Here is a 26,515-nt window from a genome sequence, read left to right on the forward strand (position 1 = left end):
ATTGGAAACATTTTGGATTTTTACAATTTCTCTATGTATTTATGAAGATAGATATAGATATATTTAAATTAACATGAGGGGCATAAGCTGTATTTTGGTTATACCTAAACAATGTACATCTTAAGAATATTCATAATTGAAATTTATTCAGTAGTTAGACCTATTAATACTAACTTGGAAGGGTATATTCTTGGGTTTTTTTAAAGCAAATTTAATATATTCCATTTTTGATTAAAACAATAAAAATAAATACAATATCTGTGTGTATGTGTATTTATAGTTCGATGCTCTTGAGAATAATTACATCAGAAAGGCTGGAGCACAGATGGAGGACTCTCAAATATTTTACTGAATGTAAGGCTGTACTGCTATAATGTGTTATAAGAGGAATATATTATTTTGTAGTATGGATGTATAAATTTTAACATTCATATTTACATGTCAATACATATAATGCTAGACAATAATTTTAACATTCAGTTTTATAAATATTACAAATTTCTTAACCTTATGAGGAACATTTAGGCTGCTATATTTTTAAAAATATAAACCATGTTGTAATGCATGTATTTGTATATAAATCTATGTGCTCTTGTCTTTTTGTTTCTATGGAGTAAATTCCCAAAGTGAAATGATAGTGTCCCAGTTTGTGACATCGATTTCCAGATTGTTTTCTGGAATAGTATTACCAATTTTTTCTAGCACCTAACAGTAGGTGCTAGTACGTCATTATGCACGTATGTCTCATGAGGAAATTGTGATTTCTCATACTTAGAAATTTTACTGATTCTCTCTCACCTCTGGATTGGAAAAAATAACTTCATGTCATCAAGAAATGAACGCTGTCTTTTCGATGATGAAAAGCTTTGGATGAAAGCTGTCTTTTCAGTGACCTTTGTTTCATAGGGCACACTGCATTAGCTTAAGAGGAGTGGAGCTAGTTTCTAAAATAGATGATTAACTTGTATTGTGTAGGCACTGCTATAAATTGCCACAATTGATGTATCATAAAGTATCATGGCTTCAGAAAAAGCAGAATCTCTCAGGTGTGCCCCTTACTGGGTGATTTAAGCCTGAGCTCCTCAGAATCTTCTACGTATATAATCAGATTGTTAAAGAAAATTACGTTAAATAATATCTGTAAAGTGCCTACCACAGTGCCATATGGTAGGAGTTATAGAAAGTAATCTTTGACCAAATAACTTCTTTGTGAAGTATTTACTTTCTTTCTAATTAAAAGGTAAAATATTATTCATGGGATATAGTTAAAAACTGACATATTATGCTAATGTTGTAGCAGATATGAATATTACTCTGTTTTTTCAAATCTGTAGTAAACTTCACTGTTTTAAATTTTGGTCAAGGATAGTCCTTGTGATTCAACTAATTTCAAAGGATAATGAAATAAAAGTAAACTTTATTCTTCTGTTTTGCATGATAGATATGTGTAACACCTTTGTACTGGTTTCCTTGAGAATAAAAGTAGGTGCAAATACCTAAGTATAAAAAAAAACCTGTCAAATTCTGTTCCGCATTTAACATAGAATGCTATTTATGTTTGCAGTAATTTTTCCTTCAAAATGTAAGTACATGTGGGTATTCATTAGGTAGCTTATATTTATGAGGTGAGAAAGGAAAGAGAAGGCACTGAAGGATATACAGTTGTGGAAGAGATGAATGAAGGGGCTCAGGATCAGGAATGCAAAGGAGCAGAAGCAATATTATCTGATGCCATGAACTCTGGAAACACAGGCATCTACTCAGTAGTTAACAGCCATGCGCTGAGGCTCCTTGGACAGACTCAGATGCCATCAGTGAGTTCTGAGTCAATGCGTGCTTTATAGGACTCCTATAAATGAGCTATGAGCTAAGCTCAAGGATAAAGTTAAATTCTGAATGTCTTGTAATTTGAATTTTTTTCCTTAAAAATTTACCAAATTTCTGTTTCAACTAACAGGGAAGAATATTTTAAGCTATTCTATCTTTAGAATATTTAATTTATTTTTACTGCCTCATCACTTCTTAAATTTCTTTTTGTTTCTTCTGGTGATCTTTTTTTTAATGCTTTTTAGACATTTCTACCATCCTCTTGCTGCTAATTTCTCGGTGGAAATGTTGTTCCTTCTGGTTTTCCTCTGAGTCGCTGCCATATATCACCCTCCGGCCTTGCTTTGGCTGCAACTATTCAGTTGTAAAATCCATCAGGTGAAGATTATCAAACTGTTTTCACTTCTGAGTAAAGTGGTATCACCCTCACCTCCTGCGGCTCTTTGTCTACTTTGAATTAATTTCCTGAATGACATAAGATTCAGCACACACACACACACACACACACACTCAGATATTGTAATGAAAGTCTTTTATGTCTTGGTTTGTGATTTATAATTTGTTTCATCAAGTATAAAACTCAAAAGTGGAAATGTTAAGAGTTAACTGATACAGCTTAATTGGTCATTTCCAATTTTCATGTCAGTCTATTAACCTACTGATTAAAAGGCCATTGCAGAGGGTTAGTTTGCATTTGTTTTTGGAGTCCTCTATGATTTCTTTCTTAATGTTCTCAGCAGTGTACCATTAAAGTTTTTTGCTTCAGTTCATGTTCTGATTGTCCCTGAACCTGTATAGTTCACAGTAGGAAGGGGAGTGTTGATTCAGACAAATTTTTGATCTGTGTATTTTGGCAGGCAGAGTGTATACATCTTACAGTTGCCCCATTTTGTACTTTTATAAGTGTAACCAATTCACAATACTATAGAGATATCTTAGTCGTTACCCCCAAATTCCCTACTATATTGAATATTTTTCTACAAAGAATAAAGAATGAATGATTAGAAGACAATAATTATACATTTGGTGAATGTATTTAATGTGATTATTATATTTTCTAGTATTTCCATGCATATAATTACATACGGTCTGCTTTTACACATATCTTCCTGTTTTTCTGAATGTATTGATATATTCTAATTCTGTGAGTAGATAGAAGTAGTAATCTCAGTTTGCCTTGAGGAAACCAAAGCCTAAACCTGCATTATTCAAGATTTTTTTGAATTCCAGTTGTCTAAAATTCCATTAAAATTAGTTAATAGCAAAAAGAAAGCACAATGGTTCTCCAGCTTGTAAAGTACATGATCTGTCTTCAGATACATTTGGATCCAACTGGATCCAGGTCATAAAGTCTCAAACAGGTTCCTCTCCATCCCTCACCTCCTGTTTCATTTGTATTGGCTCCTTTCTCAGACAGAGGTACAGAGGTGCCATCATGATACGGAACTTCCTGCGAAGGAATGTGCTTCTTTCCCAATGGCTCCCTCAAAAGGCCTGGATTTAACCGACAAGCCAAGCTTGTGTCGCTTGGCCATGCCTGAAGCAGTGGTTGTTTTCAGGCCTATAACACCTGGAGCTAGGAGATTGGGTCAGGGAATAGATGGCAGGGAAAAGGGCTCTGCTCTAACAGGAAGAGATGGCTGAGGAGACAAAACAATAGCGTCCTATCAAAGATGTTACACGATTTAATCAGATCATATTCTTGGTCTAATGAATTCCATGTTCTACTCTTTTAGTGTCCCATTTAGATCCATTAGAAGATGAAATGACATATAAAGACTCAACTTTAGGAGAATCCTTTAATATCTATTTCATTAAAGAACAAGCCTATTCTAACTGTCTTTAAAGGAGATGTTAGGAATCTCAGGATACAAAGTCTAATCTTTTTTTATTAAAATATCTTTTATTTTATTTATTTTGGCCGTGTTGGGTTTTCGTTGCTGTGGGTGGGCTTTCTCTAGTTGCAGCGAGCGGAGGCCGCTCCTCGTTGCGGTGCGCGGGCCTCTCATTGCGGTGGCCTCTCCAGTTGCAGAGCATGGGCTCCAGGCACGCGGGCTTCAGTAGTTGTGGCATGCGTGCTCAGCAGTGTGGCTTGCGGGCTCCAGAGCGCAGGCTCAGCAGCTGTGGCACACGGGCCTAGCTGCTTCGCGGCATGTGGGATCTTCCCGGACCAGGGCTCGAACCCTTGTGCCCTGCATTGGCAGGCGGATTCTTAACCACTGCACCACCAGGGAAGTCCCAAAGTGTAATCTTTAAAAAAAAAAACAGCAGTGAGAATTCTGGTTTGACCTTTTCCCTCGACCCCACTACTCTTTCCAACTTTTGTTTTCTTATCTTTTTTCCACTCCTTTTGCCTTTTGAAGATATAGGTGCTAATAGGAAAATCTTTCAAACAATACCTACTTTCTAACATATCAATAGATAGGCACTTCTCCAGACAAAATTAGATACCTCCCCATTACCCAGCATGTGGCATTATATTAAGAATGTTGATTTACTTGTTTGTCTAAATCATTTTTGACTTCCCAGTCTTATTGCCCAAACTCATAATTGTGTTTGATGTCAATAACACAATAATATTTATAAACGTTGAATGAGTGAATCAAACTGTAAAGCACTTAGAGACAAATGAAAAAAAAGATAATTGTGAAAGCCTATGTTCATATGGGAAAAGGGATATTCAAGAGACCCAAGAGTCAGCAAGCAAAGGCATTTCCTCATGGCAATAAAACAATAATTCATTAAATCAATATATTTTCAAAGTAGGAAATAACCAGGTTAATTAAAGTAGTGAAGGGACAGGGAATCTTCAAATTAAGATCTAAGGTACAAATGTGAATATGCAAATCAATTCTTATTTTTTTCCTCAAAGACCACTTCCTCGTCTAAATTGATATTACTGGTGCTAACATACTTGAGATTCTCAGTTACTCCACTCTATAATTATGACATATTTAAAGAGCTTTATAGCCCTCATTTTTCTAAATTTATCTAATTTGATCCTTACAACGTGAGGTGCATTATTATTATACTTATTTTAAAGATGAGAAAAATGAAGCTAAGAAAGATAACATGACTTACAGTAGTGACTAATAAATTACAAAGCTAAAGCTCTAAGTCCCATTAGATTTCTGTGAAACTTTTTCACATTTCTATGCGAAGTTACTATTACAATTTCATATATAGAGTACAATATAAAAAGCTAAACACACAATAAGTGCATAAAGTTGTTAAGGACACATATTAATATGATTTGTTTGCATATCTATTGTTTTATTTGTCCAGAAATATCTATATCAATTTCTACATTATTCTTCAAATCATGCTTAAAATAGATCTTTAATATAATTTAATTTTTGGTTTGGGTAAATAATGTATGAAGTATCGGGTTTTCAATTTTTATAGGCATTTGGAATTCGTATTTACATGAACCCAAGTTTCTGGTGTATTTTTGGTTTGCATATTCCTAGATTTCAAATTAGAAAGAATCAGTCTGTTAACAACATAAATCAATTTTAATTCATTACACTGAAAAAAGTGAATATAAACAATATTGATGAACATAAATTTTTAATGCAAGAAGCTAATTTGAGCTCCAAATATCAGGGTAATTGGATGTATTGGACACCAGCTGGAAGTGCAGAGAATACTTCCCCTTGATATTGACTCTTCTCTAGATCAATAGCAGTTCCAAATGTAGTAAAAAGCAGACACAATTTAACAGGACCTAAATTATTAAGGCCAGTGTATTGTTGCTAGAGAGTTCATTAACAATGCCATCAATACAGCGTGGTTCATGGATGCTAGTAAGAGCTTCATGGAACATTTTAAAAGAGAATGAGATAACTCAATGGACTGATTTTAGTGGAAAAATTTAATTAGGTAAGAATAATTACATTAGTTAAATGAAACTTTTAATTGAAAACCTGTTGGCATTGTCTTATCTGCTTCACAGCTGTTCCTTAATCATTTATAAAGTGAAGAGTTTCTCTACATGGTGTTTGAGAAACATCTAAACATCTTGGAATTTGTGTATAAATGTTTAAAGTAGTTTAGACGGTGGCAGTAAAAACAAATAGGATATAGGATTTTCTACTTGGGAAATGGTGCGTTTTAAAGATATATATAGGAAAGAAAGAAAATTATATAGAAAATATTCATGATGAATATATATAATTCTTGGAAAGAATGCAAAATATTCATCTCCTAAAGCTTTCACAATTCTAACAGTAGCACTCCATGGACTAAATTTCATATCTTATAAAGATCTAAAAGCTGGCTGAGACATAATGCTGTTTTGTAAAATTATCTTGTTGACTGTTGTTAAAGAAAATGGCATCCAGCAAGAGTTCTTGCAAGATTGAAAGCCCCAAATTGTATAGTATAAACATAAAGAGCCAATGAAAACTCTTACTCTCAAAATGAACATTCAGACTGCCTGATCAAAGTAGGGGAAATTGCTGCCACAATTTTTTTGGTAGCTTTTAGCTTAAGACAGAGAGTATTGGTTTGAAGAGACATAGACACTTATTCAAATTCACAAGTTTACAGGAACACCAAACAAATAGATCCATTAATTACTCATTGCATTAATCCTGGCCCTGGCCATTTCTTTTCTGAATCCCAGCAACACTATCGTGTGATACTGTTTCCTTCGCTTAATCTTCAAAGCATTGCTTAACTTGAATTTTCTTCCTAACTCATCAATTTGACTGTGAGCCTGAACCCATTCTATTCTTTTCCCTTCTCCTTTCTTTATCTTTCCTTTAAGCTCTTCTTCCTTTTAGCTCTCATGGGTACTAAATACCATACAGGTAGATACAAAATTCCATATTCTTTTCAAAGGAATTCCTTTAAAGGATTTTAAAGGTCTTTCACCATGCAGTTTCTGGAATCTCCTTTTATTCAACTAATCTGCAATACAGGAATCACTCTGATTAGTTAAAAACCATGAAATACAGGCATATTCATATCCTAACTCTGTAAGAGGGACAAAGGATGATAAAATCCTGAGACACTAGTAAATGACTTTGGATAAGAGAGAAAGGGTTTTAGTTTTTCTCTACAGAGTATCAGGAAGCCAGGGTGGGTTTTAGTGTGTGTGAGAAGTTTAACAGTGAAGTTGAAACAACAAAGAAAATATAATACAGGTATTGGCAGATTTTATTGGACCAGGTAGGAATTGGGTAGATTGTGAATGCAGACAATGGCTGATGAAAAGTAAACTTTGATGTCCCTTATTTATAAATTTGTATGAAATGTTGGTACAAAGTTTATTGCAAAAGTGCACAAAGCATAGAGCATTATGGGGAGGAGATGGATAAATTAGGATTTTGATTGTATTACAAAGGCCAATATAAAATCAGAATGAAAGGTGAGTTTTCTAGGAATGCAAATGTCCACTTGGTTCTAGCCCCTCCTTTTACAGATGAAGAAACTAAAGACTAGAAAAAACTACAAGGCAGATTTGTCCAGGTTCACATTGCTGGTAGGTTATCTGTCCAACAGCAGTCCTTCGTCTAGTAACAAAATGCAAGATACTGTAATATTTTACCACTTGTATTTAAATTCTAAACTTGTCAGATAATGTGTGTGTATTCAGTAACTTTTTTTTTTTTTTGAGCACTGAATTGTGGCATTGTGTACACACCACATTTTACAGGGATCAAGTTGTTGTTGTACGATAATTTCCTTCCTGCCCCTTCTCCTTCCAGAATTTGATCTGCTTTCTTGCACAGCATGAAGCCTGTTCCCTTATTTAGGCTAACAGTGGGTGCAGAAGGGTTGAAACATTATACTTTCTAAACTGGTCCCTTGTTTTGGATAGGATCCATCTTGACAAGATTACAGCTCTTCTGGTGATCATCATCATCATCATCTAACACCTGCCTATGCACCACGAGCCAGGGATTGTGCAAACTGCTTTAATGTATTATCTCATGCAGTCCGTGTAGTCCACGCAGCTGCTGGTAAAGAACTCCGTTTCAGAGTAGTACAAAGAGCCGGCAACACAGTAAGCATAATGGCAGCTGCAGTGTAACTGGGAGAATTGTCTCTGACAATTGGCTCCCGACTGGGTCTGAGGGCATTTCTTCTTCAATCCCTCAGTTTCGTTAGCAGCCACTGTGCACCTGCTCCGTGCCGGGCAGAGTGCTGGCTGCAGTGTGCCAGCTGAATGAGCGAACCCCAGCCTGCCTTCCATGTGTGACCCTCACCCTTGCTCAGAGTGGTAGATGATCCTCTGTCCCATTTAGGCTTGTGCTGATTGTGCGAGGGAGCTCCAGAGGTCAGAATCCAGCCCTTTCCCCACCAACCTTAATATTCATGTCTTCCAATTGAAGAATCAATATTAATTGTTTTTCTCTTGGAACTATCTGGTTTATAAAAGTGGTTTTTCCAACAAGGAAAAGATATGGCAGATCATCATTTTTCATTTTCAATTATAAAATGAAGAAACAAGGCAAATGGGGATTTAAATATTTTTTTATTATTTGTTTTAGGTAAAAGATCTAATCAATGGGCTAGTCAAAAGATCTAGTCAATTTTGTTGTGCAGTAGAGACTAACACAACATTGTAAAGCAACCATACTCCAATAAAAATTAATTTAAAAAAAGATCAATGAAAGAGCCAGGATTCATAAACTTAAACTCCGTGTATGAGACCATGCTGCTCTTTGTGCTATGCACTATACTTCAGATGGGAATACAGAAATGAGCAAAATCTGCGACGTAGGAGTTCCAGAATGGATCTGCCACCTGCCAGCTAGCATTCAGATCTCAAAGGAGACCTGCCTGCACTTATTTAATGGAAAGATAAATGTGTTCACGGAACTGTTACTATAAATTCATTTAGAAACAGGACAGAGGCTGCACTCGCATTCCTCCCAGGTCTGAGCTACTGGCAGATTTAGTTCACTGTACCTCTGGGAGGGAATACATTCTAGCTAGATGGCAAAGTGTGATTGTTATTCAGAGCTTCCTAATATCTATTTCTTTTACAGTTTAAATGAACTTTTTGGTTGAATTCATCAATTTGTTGAAAAATGCTTTTATACACTTACTATGGGCAAGTCAATATATGGGATACCGTGCATGGTATTACAAAGATAGGTATGGTTATTATCCAAAAGATGCTTGTATCAAGAAAGTAAGATAAAAAATGAGAAAGCATAAATAGTTTTATTAAAAGTAGAATGTTCAAGGAGGAAAGAAGATACAGATCAGTGACACTTAGTTTGTGAGGACTCTAGATACTTATAGAATAAAATGAAATTTATGAACCGTCTTCCCAGAAAAATGAATGATCAGGGTTTTTTTAATAGCTGTGTTGGAGTAAAATTGATGTATTATACTTCCCATATTTAAATTGTACAATTTGATAGGTTTTGACCTAAGTATACACCCATATAACCATCACTATAATCAAGATACGATCATATATCATATCACTCTTAAGATTAGTTACATTTAAATGTAAATTATTAAATACAGTATTGGGTGTGTTGGAGCCTAGGTCAAGAGCCCAAATATGTAAAAAGTGCTTCAGCAGAATGACATTGTCATAAATGTAACTCTGCTGGCATAATAGAGAAGATAAATGGGAAAAGGCTGTGTTCCAAGTTCTCCCAGGCAAAACTCAATAGGGTACCCAAAAGTCATGTTACCAGGGGAATGGAATATTCCAGAAGACTGCCTCCCCATTGGGAAGGAAGATAAATACCTTTGATAGCTTTTTTTTAAATTTTCTATTTTCTTAAAATTTATTCCTTTTTTTTTTTGGCTGCATTCGGTCTTTGTTGCTGCATGCAGGCTTTCTCTAGTTGCAGTGAGCGGAGGCTACTCTTCGTTATGGTGCGCAGGCTCGTCATCGCAGTGACTTCTCTTGTTGCGGAGCATGGGCTCTAGGCGCACAGGCTTCAGTAGCTGTGGCTCGCAGGCTCAGTAGTTGTGGCTTGCGGGCTCTGGAGCGCAGGCTCAGTAGTTGTGGCACATGGGCTTAGGTGCTCCGCAGCACGTAGCATCTTCCTGGACTGGGGATCTAACCCTTGTCCCCTGCATTGGCAGGCGGATTCTTAACCACTGTGCCACCAGGGAAGTCCTACCTTTGATAGCTTTTTGCAAAGAGAAGTCTTTAGAGTATCAGATTTTATGTAGCAATGTTCCCTTCTATGATCATATGTAGTTAAAAATTGTTCATTTCTAACTGTTTCATCCTTCATGTGAATAAAGGCTATGTTTTAATTTTTTATGACTCCTAGAACATCTATCCCTGAACTTTACAAAAAAGATGTTTAATGATGATGATTATAGTGATCAGAAACTGAAATAACATATGCACTCCATATGGACATGCTTGGTAATTTACTGCTTAGTACCAGAATCTTCTGTAAATGAAATCTAAGTACATAGAAATATTTTAACTAGTCACAGTATCCATTATTATTCCTGTTTTTATATATTTGGAAATGTTTCAATCATACATCCCAAATCAGAAATATTTAGCAATGGTAAATTTTATCATCTGAAACTTTTGAGAGCATCTAATCTCCCTGATTCTTCAATTATTTAAAAATATGCGGTGGATTTTTTCAGAGCATAAAAGAAATGTAAGCATACTTACATTTCAGTGTTCTTTCAATACTTTAAAGTCTCATCAGACTTGAGGTTACTTGAGATAGATGAAATAGCACTGGGTGACTAAACCAATTTCTGTGGCAATAGCTCAACCAAAGAAATTAGCAGTCATCACTCTTCCACCTGCATCCACGTTGCACACTGCATGACTAAAAGTAATTAAACTAGATATGAGATAAAGCCAGCAATAAGTTAGGGAGATGGCTAATGTATATTTAAAATGTATGAGAAAGCACTTCTTGTGATCTTTTCAAACCATCCATTTAAAAAGATCATTGTTGTTTTACTGAAATGATTAGGACTGTATTGCACAGTTTTAAAGGTTTGCAAAACAAGTTTTTGGCTGACAAACATTCTTTGTAGGTTAACTAGCTTATTTTGGAAAGAAAAATAAAGTACAACTCCAGTCTAGTCTGAGATGGGCTCTCAAGGGGACTCGTATTGCTATTGATAGATGCTTGACCTAGTAGTGAAACACGGAGGGCTGCACTCGGCTCTGTCTGTACCTACCTAGACTGCGATTCCTTCTGGTCTGTATTCCCAGGGTGAACACATATTCTAGCTTTCCAATAAGTGTGATCTATTTATATATGTGAGTAATTATACTTGAAAGAGAGAAAATAGGATGGATTGTTTTGTCTTCCTTGCTGATTTATTTTTTCTCTCTGCCTAGATTTTGTCTTTGTAGTTTAGGATCTGAATGACTACAACTTTATCTAACCCCCTCCTATGTATTTTAATAATCAAATTGTATACATACTCCATTTTAATTTAGTTGGTTAAAATACAGTTTTGCTTACCTCTGAAGTTTTTTTAGAGGTAGCTATTATGTACAAGGAAGAAAATTTGACTTGGAAGACAAATGAACTATTATTTGAATCTCAGCTCAGAGATATACTGTCTATGGGACATAATTGTCTGGTATTCAGCAGAACCTCCAAAAATATGAGATCTGCTGCCATCAGTTTCCCCTCCATGGCCTGTCATAGTTTCAGTGGGAATATGGTTTAGGGGAGATAGTTGGTTATGGTAGGTAGGATGGTGGTTCTAAGAATTACACCTTGTCTGAATTGTGTTTTTAAGGCTTTTTTCTGAGTCTTATTTCTGCCAGAGTTGTCTTATGAGAGTTTGGATGGTAGTTCTAAGAGCTAAGCTTTGCCTGAGTCTTGTTTTCTAAGTCTTGTCTCTCAAGGTGATGAGACCTTGAGAAGATTACTTCAACCTTGCTAAGCCTCAGTTTTCTCCTCTCTAAATGATAAGAGTAATATCACCTGAAACATAGGGTCTTTGTGAAATGCATATAGAGAAATGGACATAGTGTGGCACAGAGTAAGCATGCAATGTAACTTGACATTAATGATAATATAAAAATGATGACAAAGTAATTAACCTGTGTGTCTCCTCTACTTTTCTCCTCTTCTGTTCTACTCCTCCCTTCTTTCCTCGTATTTTTCCATTGAGAGGAGTCAAGGCAAAGGATTATAGAGTCAAAATGAGCGGGTAGAGGACTTAGTAAGAGCAGCTCAATCAAACTCTACAATTTAGAGTTGGGAGTAAAGATGCCCCGTAAGCCTGATCTTGAAAGATACTCTAGTACCTTTGCCTTTTGTAAACCTAATGAGCAGCAACTGTATAGAATAAATCTACTTCTTTCATGACCTTGTTCCTGGTTAATGTTTCTATTGTGACTAACCTATTATAGACTTAATCTCATACATCAATGTATTTCTTCTTTTGTGAATTTATATTTACCAGTTCTCCACAATCTATACTTTCCCTTACTTCGTAGTACATTTTCATTATGTAAATATTTACTGCTTATTAAGAAATTATATAGATTAATGTATTCAAGTACTTATTTATTTCTTATATTTTATAACTTTAAAACAATTTAAACTATTTTGCTTTATTCAGTATAGAGCACTGAGCAAGAAACTAGAGAGAAGTATGTAAATTCTGGATAGATTTTCTAGAGTCAAATCCAGCTCCACCTCTATATGCTACGATTTTTAGACCAGTTACTTAACTGTTCTCTGCTTCAGTTTCCTATTTTATACAGACCCAGTGAATTTCCAACTGCATGATGGTTATGAGAATTAAAGGAAATGATTTAAGGAAAGTGCCTTACACATAATAAATACTGAACAAATGTTAACTAGTAATATTACTAAATTAAGGAAAAATTTCAAGCTTATACATTCTCATGAAAATAAGAAAACCACTTTTGATAAGCTGGAGTTTTCTCAAAACTTTCCAAAGTTGAAAGAATTTACATATGTACAGTTTTGCAAAAAATACAGTAAAGGAAAGCCTGACAGGATATCAAGTTTAAATAGACAGCAACTCCATATTATCACAGAAAACAACTAGTCTAAAAATAGGACAAAAAAAGCACCCTAAGGGCTTCCCTGGTGGCGGAGTGGTTGAGAGTCCGCCTGCCGGTGCAGGGGACATGGGTTCGTGTCCCAGTCCGGGAAGATCCCACATGCCACGGAGCGACTGGGCCCGTGAGCCATGGCCGCTGAGCCTGCGTGTCCGGAGCCTGTGCTCTGCAGCGGGAGAGGCCACAACAGTGAGAGGCCCGAGTACCACAGGAAAAAAAAAAAAAAAAGCACCCCAAGCAGGTGAAAATATCAGAGAGAGTAGTTTCAGAAGTTCTATTTATTGCTTTATAATAAATTAACATATTTTTAAACTGGAAATTCAAGAAGAAATTTGATCAACAACTTTTTAATTATAATTTTTTTCTCTAGTATTTATCTTATAGTTTAATAAATATTGTCTTCCTTTTATAATTATATTTAAAATCACAGATCTTAGTTTTATTATCATCTAGTATATCCTCTGATCCAGAAGCTAAAACTATGTACCAAAAATGATTTTCAAATTTTTAATTAAGCAAAATTCTTTGCGAGCATTGTCATTTTAGATAAGGTTACTATTCTAGGATTTTCATATAAGTCAGTAAGTCATGGCAGGATAGTAGTAATATCATAGTTTGTGTTCTTTTAGTTATTTTGTGACAGTAGATCAAAATTTTCATGTTGGGAATAATTGCAACGGTATTCAGTAAACTTCCATCTTAAAAAAATGCAAAAAGTAAAGAAAAAGGAAAAAATATGAATTCTACTCACCACTATCTCCCAAGAGTAATTATTAGTATCATTTTAGTGTATTTTCTTCCCTTCAGTTTTTTTTGGTTGTTGTCCATATAACATGCAATATGATGTTTCAGAATACTTGCTGTGAGCAGTGAGGCTGTTTGAATCTGGACCTCTCTGCTTCTTACTTGTGTGACTTTGTTTAGTTGCTTAACTTCTCTCAACCTTGGCTTCGTCATTTGTAAAGTGGGAACAATATCAGTGTTTTTATTAAACCATTACTGTGAGAATTAAATAAGTTGAATAGTACATATTAAGTACTCATAAAGATGTATATAATGGTTTATGCTAGAAATACAGTTCTGTATAAGCTATTTTTGCAGTTAGCATTTTACCACTTGCAGTTTCTCATCTGAATGATTATTTTTCAAAACATGATTTTTAATGTTTATGTGAAATACATTGTGATTTTATTGTGTTTCCTTATTTTGAACATTCAGTAGATTTCCACTCTATTTTATTTTTTTAAAGAAATAGTGTATGTAGCTTTTGTTCTTATCTTTGATTTTTCTCAGGGCAAATTCCAGAAAGAGAAATTACTAGGTGAAAAAGAACATGGATATTTTAAAAACTCCCTTGTGGTGCGATCTGCAAAATTGCCCCTTATCTTCCCTTTAGTAGTATCTGAAAGTGTTCATATCTCTATACATTTGTTGACAAGTGATTTTTTAAAACTTCATTTTATTTTAAAATCAAGTGTGTCTCTCATATCTTGGTAACTTTTTTTTATAACCATCCATGTGGTATATGAAATATGTCCTCTGAGTGTTAACTCAGGCCAAAGACAATAGCAGTCTGATCCTCAGGCTCATGCTCTGTGCCTGTATCAACTCCACTACTCGAGTTTTCACTGTGCAGCCCTCAGAGTGTGTGAAAGTAGTCAGCTGGTATTTACCAAATGAAGGTTATGAATCTGAGCTCTATTCCCCAAAGATTTATGAACTATAAAATGGTATTTTTATTATGTTCTTCCTGCATTGTGCTGTTTAGCTGCCTTCCATTTTATGTGGTTAAGTTCCTGAGGATACATTTGCATGAAAGCTACTGCGTGTACTCATTTTGTATTGTATTGTGGCAAACGCTATTAATCTACAGGGTTCCTATTCATTTTGGAATTCATTTCACAGCTCACTAATTGTGTGAATGAGAAGAGGAAATATATGCTTTTATTCCAAACCATGCCAAGCAGATGGCCCAAAGTTCCTTGCTGCCCGCATTGTCAGTGGCTCTCTTCTGTAGGTAGTGAGCCTGGCATTGGTCCGTCAAACACAATGTGAGGGTCCATTTAACACAGCACTTGACCGTCACTGAGCCTCTGGTTTGTTATGACTTATAAACATTTTATTTTTTATCATCCACTTCTAAAGTGGTCAGTCATTTGAGCAGGTGCAAACACAGTAGAATTCATATTCGTCTTACTTGAGAAGCCAAAATGAATTTGTATTCATATGGAAATTTGGGGAAAAGAAGACAGTACGGGGGATTAAGCTTAGTTTCTTGAAAAGGGATTAACACATGTATTGAGATTCAACACTCTAGCATCATTTCTGAGATTGAACCCTTTGAAAAGCTGAATTGCAGAAAAAATTAGGGTTTATATCTTTAAACTTTTTAGGTGAATCTCTTCAAATTTCTTTTTTCTTCCTATGCAAGGAAATTATTTACTTATTTACTTTTATATACAATATGTAATTTATGTAACCATTCAAAATGTTCACATTGGCATTCCTTGTGTGTGTGTGTGCGTGTGCGTGTGCACACACGCACACGCATGCACGCATGCAGTAGAACAGAGTAGGAGACAGAGGGTGTGACAAAAAATGAAATAATGCATGTCTGCACACATTTCCTACTTCAGCAGAGATACTAGGATGATATGAAATTGGGTTATCACTTCAGGAAAGGGAGGGTAGGTCAGATGTTCTAATGGAGCCCTTGAAGTAATTTGATCACAATATCTTATTTAAGAGAACCACAGCATGTGGAGATACTGTTTTCTCCCTTACATGAAGAAAAACTGGGTATTTATTTCTCTCACCCTTTCTTTCTCTCCACTTCTAAACCACCTATCATGGGTCTCCCATGTTGTATTGATGCCACATTTCCTTTTCTCTCGGCTTTCAGACGGATGCTGCTCTCATGTATGATGCTGTGCACGTGGTGTCTGTGGGCGTCCAGCAATTTCCCCAGATGACAGTCAGCTCGTTACAGTGCAATCGACACAAACCCTGGCGCTTTGGGACCCGCTTCATGAGCCTAATTAAAGAGGTGAGTCAGGAGAAGTACATCTGTCCTGTCTTGCTTGTCCTCAAGCTGAATGAATTGAGATTATTGCATTTTTCCTAACAGGTGACCTTTTACTTTTATCTCTTAAATTAAACTTTCTACCTTTCCCCATACAAGCAAAATTAACATTTTTACTAAATAATATGGAAGGGAAATGGATTTCCTACAAAATATCTGTGATTGTGTGAACAGATGAAAATTAGTGACCTATGATTTATGACATTGTTAGTTTTCACCTTTCTGAATCTTTATGTATGTTACTTTTCATTTATGTGGAAACATAGATGTTTGAAGAATATTTATGTCATAGGCCACATGATATGCAATGAATTTTTAACAGGAATGCCCTTTGCACTACACTAAATTACACCCAATTTGTAAGTTTTCAAGAATTAGTTTTTAGAGCTATGGTTCTTAAGTATAACGTCTAGTTATTTTAATTGTATTAGAGTTAACATAAAACAAAATATATGGATTCATGAAAGTGCAAAGTTTACTTCATGTTGCATAATACAACCATTTTATGGCCATGTATCATTTCTAATTATGTCTGTTATAGTTTTAGACCAAGCATGCCCATAGTGAGAAAAAAAAAAAAGAAAGAAAGCTCTTAAAGATCACACACAAACATACACACTCACTTCATACACACATATTCTTCCCATTCTTCCTCTCATGAAGGAAATTCCTTTGTCAGCTAAGGATACTTTTTATTTGATTACAACAGGAGTTTTTTTAATTAAAAAAAATTTTATTAAAGTATAGTTGAGTTAGCAGTTTTTATATGAAAGTTTAACTATGAAAATTTAATCTTTGCTATGAAAAGTCACAGCTGTTATTACCATATAAAATTTTTTCTTTAATGGCTTAAAAGAAATCATCAGCTCATCATATAATAAATTACTCATCATGAAAATAAAAGTGCAAATAGAATCATAATTAAGAATCATCAGGTCCTTGGCAAAGAATATCCGTGAATTTTCCTTGTCTAATTGTTACTGAACTCTCAGATAGATGAAATGATACTCCTAGAACAGTATGCAGTTCTTTTGTTACTCCACATTCTATATTTACTTCTGGTGTAAAAAACTAAGCATCACAGGGCTGCAAACATAGCACCCTGGTTTGGCTAGTTGAAGAAGAGCTTTTTCTGAATGCAGCACTTGACAACTGAGAAGTGTCAGACAACCCTGTGAGAGGCTGTTGTATGAAACTCGCTATTGTATTTATTGTAGCGTGTTATTGAGGATCTTGTCCACTAAATCTGGGGTCCACAACCCCCAGGCTATGGACCGATACCGGTCCACGGCCTGTTAGGAAGCAGGCCACATGGCAGGAGGTGAGCAGTGGGTGAGTGAGCAAAGCTTCATCTGCTGTTCCCCATTGCTGGCGTTAACGCCTGAACCATTCCCCGCCACCATCCATGGAAAAATTGTGTTCCATGAAACCAGTCCCTGGTGCCAAAAAGGTTGGAGACCACTGCACTAAATCACACAGGGTCACTCTTATGAGGACCGAAAAGAGACATTTCTGTCAGGTCTCAGTACCAGGAAAAGCTGAGTTTCTCCTGGGCAATTGGTGTGTCTTAAATTATGGATCCTGTATGTTACAGTTCATCATATTTTCTTCTTTGCTTTGGTTGCTGGAAAGTCCAGAATTGAATTTGTGATTGGATTTATTAGTTGCACAGTTTCACCTGGTATACATTTCCCGTGCTGTCTTTAACCCAGATTTGTTTTACTGTTCTGCACTTCTGCTTCTGTACTTCTTGATCCCATTGCTTATTTTTATACTAAATATGGATTTTTGTTAACCACCTGCAATTATTTTCTTTGGACGAAGTTGAGTTAATAAAATTTTTTTCTTCCTTACTGGAGACCTGTTAACACAGTAAACTCAGTGATGACCTGTTGCAATATGCATAGAGATATATATTATAGTTTTTTTTTCTATTTTATTTGTAATTTATTAGCCTAAATCTATTTTAGAATCCCTACACATAAGTATCCAAGAAGCACATGGAGCCTAAGAAATGTAGTAATAATGATATCCATCTGTAATCCTTACTGAAATGTTACCCTTTATCTACTGGGCTTTACTGCTTTTGAGTCTCAGTATATATTCTTTCAAACATAGTTGTGAGTATATGTTACATTATTTTAAATTTTCATATGTAACTATTTTCCCAAGCTACTTGCAAATGACAAATAATATAAAACATGTAGGGGCTTCCCTGGTGGCGCAGTGGTTGAGAGTCCGCCTGCCGATGCAGGGGACACGGGTTCGTGCCCCGGTCCAGGAAGATCCCACATGCCGCAGAGCGGCTGGGCCCGTGAGCCATGGCCGCTGAGCCTGCGTGTCCGGAGCCTGTGCTCCGCAGCGGGAGAGGCCACAACAGTGAGAGGCCCGCGTACCGCAAAAAACAAACAAACATGTAATTGGGGCTATATAACCAGCAGAATAGAAAATCATTTTATATTAAAAAAAAAAACTCATTATTTGCTCACCTTTGAGGGATGAACCCATTGTGTAGCTAGATTATTATATTCTCACCCCCTTCTACCTGGAGAGAGCCTTCTACAGGAAGTATAGTTTGATGTGAAGTAATTTTGATACATTTCTCCCAGCCTCGCACAAAGAAAAATAAAGTAATAAGTTAATTATTCTAAGTGGAAAATATATAATTGAAGCAGTATAGCATAATTTTTCCTAGATTCAGTTTCTTTCATTGTAATAAAATGTTTACTTTATATTAGTTTGGTGTTAGGAGTGGTATTTTATAATAGTAGTTCTGTTTGTAATCTCCAGCAAGATAGTCACTATCTCTCATAAATATTATAAGTGACCAAACTCTTCTCACTTTGCTAAAAGAGGTTTGCTATTTAAAACATAAGCCACAAATTTCTCATAAAGGAAAATTATACCTGGTAAATGCATTATTTAAAATGAAAAATTTACAATAAATTTTTACTGAGACTAGGATATCATATTTAGAAAAAACCTCCGTCATAGTTCAGAAGAGAATAAAAACGTATAGCAATGTAAATTTATGAGAAGTAACAAAAGGTAAAACATTTTGTACAAAATTGTTTTATCTTCTCATCCTTTACTAATTTATGATTTTTGTTTGTTTGTTTGTTTTCCCCATAGGCACATTGGGAAGGCCTCACAGGCAGAATAACTTTCAACAAAACCAATGGCTTACGAACAGATTTTGATTTGGATGTGATCAGCCTCAAGGAAGAAGGTCTGGAAAAGGTACTTGAGACATTCAGTTTACTTACTTTAATTATTAAATAAACATATCCTAGTGAAGAGATAAAGCAATATTTCCTGTTGTAGATACATTTCATTGACATTTAACTTTATTGAGTAACTCTAAAAATATACATCTTCAATTCGTTATATATATTGAATATAATAATTGACTATTAGGACTCAATGATAAAGGATATCTTAAGGCAATTTAAATGTTTTTATTTTCTCGTCAGTTTTTTCTGATTCTCTGCATACAATGTGTATAATATTAATTTAAAATAATATATATAATATATTAATATAATCTTAATTAGCTGTAATATTTGATATAATAATTAGAAAATGTTTGATGTAATATGAATCTTTGTATATGCAGCTTATAATCACAGGCCTTCATAGACTTTCCTACTTAGAGCAGACCATACAGAAGGATTAAATACTGAAACATGTTTCTGCTGCTGGATCATATTCAAGAGAAATGCCTGAATTAATGTACATGAGTAAATTAGGTATGAACACAAATGCTACACATTACACTGGGTCTATCTTTCTTGATTCCATTTATAGGTATTGAGGTAAAGTACAAGAAAGGCTCATAGAATTTGGGTGTGTGTGCTTACTTTAAGAACATTTTAGTGTAAGTTTGTAATATATGCATTTAGCTGTTTTCTGATGGATTCATTGAAAGTTACAGATTAAAAAGATATTTTGATAAGAACTTGAGAAAAAATTCTTTTTGAGATAACATCGCTTTAAAGATAGTGAGTTATGTTTCAGCTAACAATTGAACATGGAGCATCTTTCATAGATGGAAACTGAAGAAGGAAATTGAATCAAAATAAGGGGTATTTTAGCCTGAGAGAAAATAGTATATATGAATGTTGATTCAAATGACGCAGGAGTGAGAAAACACATATTTTTGATATCACCAGGACAAGAAGTATATCATGGCCAACAGTTGACTGAAGTTAACAGGGGTATTACCTCTTCTCATTGAGAGTTTCAGGTTGTACCCTTTGTCAAGACCATGCAAAATTAGGAATCTTTTATAATAAACTGGAACTAAAATATTCTTGAGGCTGTCACTTCCTAATTACCTTACTTCCAAGATAACAACATTAGTTTATACCCAAAATTGGAATTGATAATGGTGGAGTTTAGTCAGCTCATATGGGCTTATCTCAGTGTTTACTGGGGATGTTATTATCTTATTTTTGGAAATACCTAAGTCACTAGGATGAGCTTCGACCACTGCTTGTATTTCAACACATCAACATAAAAATGGTGATGCTCTTCATGTTACCATAGACCCAGTCCCTTGGACTCAAAGAAAATATTAGAGAAGGTTTTCCTAGGCTCTAGTGTGAATTATAATAAGATCCTGAGTATAATGGTTACCAAGTATATGTGAGGATCTACCATATCGATAAGCAAGGTATCACAATGTGAGTTATGAATGTTGACGTGACATTCATCAATATTTTGTGTTCAGACAGAATTAGGCTCAAATCCTTGTTCTGTCATTTACTATTTATAGACAAGTTTCTTAATCCTTCTAAAACACAGCATCTTCAACTGCATCCTGGGGTGGTAGCAATATCTGCCTCATTAAGCCTCCTAAGTTTTGTTGATTTTACTTTTATTTTTTCCTAAAAAGTATAGTTACCAATCCATAGATGAAAAAACAGAGTTCCTACCTTGATAGAGTTCACACTTTGGAAGATTCAATAGATGGTGATTCAGGAGGCTTAAGTTACTATTCTAGTTGTATCACAACAAGTGTGTGAACTTCATCCTTCCATCCAACTTCTCTGGGCCAAATTCCCCATCTCAAAAAAAGTAGAGTGCAAAGGGCTTCCCTCTTGGACAGGCTGAAGTGAAAATATCATGGTCTCTAAAAGAACCTGGAAATACGTTAATAGGGGTCGAGGCTAGGAATTTTAACTATCCTCAATTCTATCTTTTCATGCTACTGCCTTTTCCTAGTTTTGTCTTGGTCATCTTTGACCAGCACACTTTATTTATTCATTTAATTCTCTAACAAATATGCAGTGAACTTCTATCTTGTGCCCCTATGAAGGTTTTGCTCTAGTGAAGAAAATCTGCCAATTATAAATTGATTCATAAAATTATATTGGGTTGGCCAAAAGGTTCATTCAGTTTTTTCCATAAGATGGCTCTAGTAGCACTTAGTTGTCTTTAACTTCATTCGAAATAATTTTTTTAGACTGTATGTGACAGCTGTCATATCAGCATGCATTTAAAAAAAGATATCAAAATTGGTGAATTTTTGTGTAGCCATTTTAATATTGAAGATGGAAGAAAAACAGCAACATTTTCAGCATATTATGCTTTATTATTTCAAGAAAGGTAAAAACCCAACTGAAATGCAAAAAAAAAGATTGTGCAGTATATGGAGAAGGTGCTGTGACTGATTGAACGTGTCAAAAGTGGTTTGCAGAGTTTCGTGCTAGAGATTTCTCACTGGATGATACTCCATGGTCTGGTGGACCAGTTGAAGTTGATAGCAATGAAATCAAGGCATTAACTGAGAACAATCAATGTTATACCACGCAGGAGATAGCCGACATACTCAAAATATCCAAATTAAGGGTTGAAAAGCATTTACACTAGTTTGGTTATGTGAAGCGCTTTGATGTTTGGGTCCACGTAAGTTAAGCAGAAAAAACCTTCTTGACCGTATTTCCGCATGTGATTCTCTACTTAAACATGATGAAAACGTTCCATTTTTAAAACAAATTGTGATGGGCAGTGGCAAGTAGATACTGTACAATAATGTGGAATGGAAGAGATTGTGGGGCAAGTGAAATTAACCTCCATCAACCATACCAAAGGCCGGTCTTCATCCAAAGAAGGTGATGTTGTGTATATGGTGGGATTGGAAGGGAGTCCTTTATTATGAGCTCCTTCCAGAAAACCAAACAACTAATTCCAACAAGTACTGCTCCCAGTTAGACCAACTGAAAGCAGCACTCAACGAAGAGTGTCCAGAATTAGTCAACAGAAAACTCATAATCTTCCATCAGGATAACGTACGACTGCATGTTTATTTGATGACCAGGCAAAAACTGTTACAGCTTGGCTGGGAAGTTCTGATTCATCCGCCATATTCATCAGACATTGCACCTTCGGAGTTCCATTTATTTAGGACTTTACAAAATTCTCTTAATGGAAAAAATTTCAATTCCCTGGAAGACTGTAAAAGGCTCCTGGAACAGTTCTTTGCTCAAAAAGATAAAAAGTTTTGGGAACATGGAATTATGAAGTTGCCTGAAAAATGGCAGAAGGTAGTGGAACAAAAGGGTGAATACATTGTTGAATAAAGTTCTTGGTGAAAATGAAAAATGTGTCTTTTATTTTTACTTAAAAAACCAAAGACACTTTTTGGCCAACCCAGTAATATAGTATTGGGCAGTGAAATGTGCTAAAAAGAAAGATCTCTTGCTTGTATGTCATTAAAATGATGTATTTTGAATCATTTTCTGAAATGTGAATCTTAGGATTGAAACAGTTAATAGGAGGAAAATCCAGACTTCTGATGTTTGTAACTGTGGAGCAGATAAACCAGGAAGGAGCAGGTATATTTCTGACAAACAGAGAAGTAGAACATATTCAGGGAACTGAGCTTGGAGTTAAAATGCTACTCTGGACACAGTTTTCCACTTAGATAGGGTTCATAGATCAAAGTGAATTCTTTCTCCTTTATCTCGACGGAGATCTTGGTTAGAACCCAGCCCAGTTAGCCATGGTCTAAGAAGGGTCACCAGTACCGCACACACAACCAACCACATCTGGTTTGTTTGTTTGTTTGTTTAATTGGAGCAAGGAATAACAAATTTATCAAAAAAAACGGCAGTCTGAGAAGACAGTGGACTTGTGTCCCAAAGAACCATCTTGCCTGAGTTAGAATTTAGGCTTCTTTTATACTAAAAGGGGAGGGAGTAAAGTCAAACATTTCCTGGTTCCGGTCAGCCTCCAGAGGGGATGTGTTAATTTCTTCCTTCCTGCAGTTATTCACAGGTGGCAGGTCTAAGGAGGGTCACCAATACTGCATACACAACCAACCACACCTGTCCAGACAAGCTCTTGGGCCATGGCAGTGCCTTCTCTAAAGCAAAAGAAGGAGAATAAGGGGATAAAACAGTAGGCAACTTTGTCTACCTCAGGCAATAATAGGACAATTTCTTTCTTTAAGATCCTGGTATTGAAACTACTAACAATAGGAAAAGGGAAACAGAATAAGTGATTTTCGCAGCTTGAATTTTTCTGGTCAGTTCAAAGACCGTATTGTATATTCCACTTTCAAAATATGTTTAGAATCCATCCATTTCTCCCTAAATCCATTGCTACAATCATGGCCAGGCGAACCTTCCCCGGACACATACACTGGAGCCCCAACAAGTCTCTGTTCTACTCCTCCTTGTAATCCATTCGCCAAATCATAGCAGCCAATGGATGTCTTTAAAAGCAAAATGATCCATGTCATTTCTCTAATTTAACTCATCCCTTTATTTCCATTGTATTTTGATTAAGATCCAAACATGATTTACAATGAATTCCCTACCTCTCCCACTCAACTCTCACCATCTTCTCAGGTGTTTTCTATGCTCCAGCTATACTGGCTGTTTCTCATTTCCTCACAAGGTCAAGACTTTCTATTACTTTGGCAGTAGAGTTTTCCCGGTCTGGAATACCCATTCCTATCACCTTTGCCTGGCTAACTTCTTACTCATCCTGGGGGTTGCAGCTTACATTTACTTCCTTAGATAGGTATTCCCTAAGCCTAATCAAATTTAAGTTTCTCATAGTATCCTCTACTTTTTCTTCCTGACACTGTCTATAATTGTGTATTTACATACTTTTTTTTTTTTTTAAGGCTGCGTCCCTAGCCAGAATACACATCCTATTAGGTGCAGAAAAATGTGTCTCTTTTCTCACTATTTACATATTCAAGGCCTAGCAAAGTGTCTGGCACAAAGTACATCCTCATGAAATGTTTATTGACTGTTGAACAAATGAAGGATCTCTATGAGAATCATAAGAGATACTTCACATAGAATACTTACTCAGGTGTCTGGTGCAGAGTTATTTTCCAATAGCAGAGCTTTTTTTCCCCCACTTTTTCCAGCTTTGCTCCATACTTACAAAGTGGGAAGAGAAATCCAATAGTCAGACAATCAGCGGGCTGGGGTAGTGGGTCAAGAATTCAAGAGGTGAAGGATCTTATAGCACAGGAGAAAGCAGCACTGAAGTCTGAGCTTATAAGGATGCACCAATGGCATCTCTGGTCTTCTACATAGTGCAGTTGAATACTTTCTGACACTTCATTACATCGATGAGTAAAAATAAATATTCTATTTATAAATTTTCCTTTTTTTATTGTAAGTTTATGTGTGGAAGTAAACGAAGACCACTTGGATGAGAACAAACAGAAGTTGTTATTCAGAGCTTACTATAGCAAGGGAGCAACTTATATTTGGCAGATTCAAGGGCAGGCAAGGGAGTGGACAAGCTTTATTTGGGAAAGCGTCAGGTGTGCTCTGATTGGAGATTGTTGGCATGAGAAAACTGGAGGTGGGCTAACAAGAAGCAAGGTATCTTGGGTGATTGGTTTGGTGAGTTTCTCTGGTTGCTTCTGAGTTGGAAGAGAGGGGGAAAAAAAGGAAACTGCAAGTTATTGAACAAATCTTGACCATTCTGGGCAGATTGCTGCAGAGGTTGTGGTTTGGCTTCCCAGGATGCTTGCTTCAGAGGATCTGGTTAAAGTCCTATTGTCGTACATGGTCTGACTGTTATCTATTTGTGTATTCAGTCTGTCAGTGGAACTTGGAAGAAGAAGGAGAAATAGCAAAAAGAAAAACGGCCAAGGAAAATGGACATAATTGACATGAGGAAATAAAAAATGTCTTCATAACTGAAAATAAAATTAATATTTTTAGGGTTTTTTTAATATAATATTTAACTGGGATATGATTTACCATTGGAAATGGCTTAACTTACTTACCTAGTCTTCTGAGGCTTAGCTATGTTTTAGGAAAGACCAGCTTCAGATGGAACAAAAGCATGACTAATGGCAAAAGATATTAAGAAATATTCAGAAGGTTCTTAGAATATTACTTCAAAAAGATTCTGTTTAGAGCAAAAATAGTTGGAAGGGTTTCACACAAAATAGGTTTGAACTGAGTTGATGACACTACATGAAAATGGTGCATTTCCATTGCAAGCTGAGCTATCTAAAGGCCATTAAAAAAAAAAACTTAGACTTTGAAAAGAATTCCTTCTAAGAAACTATAATGCAATAATAAAATTGCTTAATCCTACCATATTATTGAATTTTATTATTGAATGTCCATTGTGACAACTATGTACATCATGTGCTTTCCAAGAAAAAAAAATCAGTCTCTTGCTATTATACTTTATTGATTGTTCAAATGGATTTTTATTATACTAGAGAATATTTTCTTCTAAATAGAAATGTTAAACTAAAATCATACCTGTGTACCTCTCTTACCCTTTCTGTAGCATCAGAATTTGTTATCTGTTCTCATTATTTTGCTGATAGTCTCTTAAAATGTGATATTTATATTAAAATAGAACTTGGAGAATAGAATGTTCTGTCTCCTCAGTGGAAAGGCCTAATAAATCCTTATTGAAATTGGCTTTTATGGTAATATTATATTAATTTAGAAAAAAACATAAAGATCAAACTAATACATTTATCTGGCCAGAAATGGTGCTAAGGGTCCTGGAATTGTATAGGCCTGTGAACAGTCATGCCATGTGTTTGCCTCAGCGTGCTTTTATAATAAAATCAGGTTCTAACTTGTGCATCTTTAGGGAAAATCTTGGAAAAGAAAACTGGCTATAAAAAGCCATCTTATGTAATATATGTTTGCCAATTTCTACAAAATTAAGTATTTATATAAATAATATAAATCAAAATAATCCATATTTGCAAACCTTTAAAAAGTTTAAATTTGTTATATTTTACTTTCAAGTGGAGCTTCATTTCAACTTTTAAAATCTGTGTTTTCTGAATATTCACTGCTTGCATTTTTACCCACCAGTAGAGAAACTGCTATCAGCAATCCATAGGCTTCCCACTGAAAACTCAAATATTTTGATAATATATGGAGAGAGTGAGAATTAGTAGTGAAACCATGCCTGCCTGAGTTTACAGGCATATATGTTCCAGGAACAGAACATGTTTCAAAGTGCTTTTTGAAGATTTTTTTTTTGGTAGAATATATATATATATTTTAAAAAGTGGTAATTTCTGTAGAAAATTTTACTATTGCGCTTTCTCTTGCCAGTAAAATCCTATAGTC

The 26,515-nt window shown here is 35.4% G+C and overlaps 1 protein-coding gene across 5 annotated transcripts in view; it reads left to right on the forward strand.

Moving 5' to 3' along the window:
- Nucleotides 1-26,515, forward strand: part of GRIK2 (glutamate ionotropic receptor kainate type subunit 2) — a 641,457-nt gene that overhangs the window by 386,867 nt on the left and 228,075 nt on the right. For all 5 annotated transcript variants that reach the window (XR_009558840.1, XM_060283847.1, XM_060283851.1 and 2 more), the window contains 2 exons: nt 15,747-15,890; nt 19,059-19,166. Coding sequence is in view for 4 of the 5 variants with exons in the window: in XM_060283847.1 (XP_060139830.1) it covers nt 15,747-15,890; nt 19,059-19,166 (252 nt within the window). In the remaining variant the exon portion in view is untranslated. The remainder of the gene's footprint in view (nt 1-15,746; nt 15,891-19,058; nt 19,167-26,515) is intronic.

The sequence above is a fragment of the Globicephala melas genome, chromosome 14, assembly GCF_963455315.2.
Source record: "Globicephala melas chromosome 14, mGloMel1.2, whole genome shotgun sequence".
NCBI lineage: Eukaryota > Metazoa > Chordata > Mammalia > Artiodactyla > Delphinidae > Globicephala > Globicephala melas.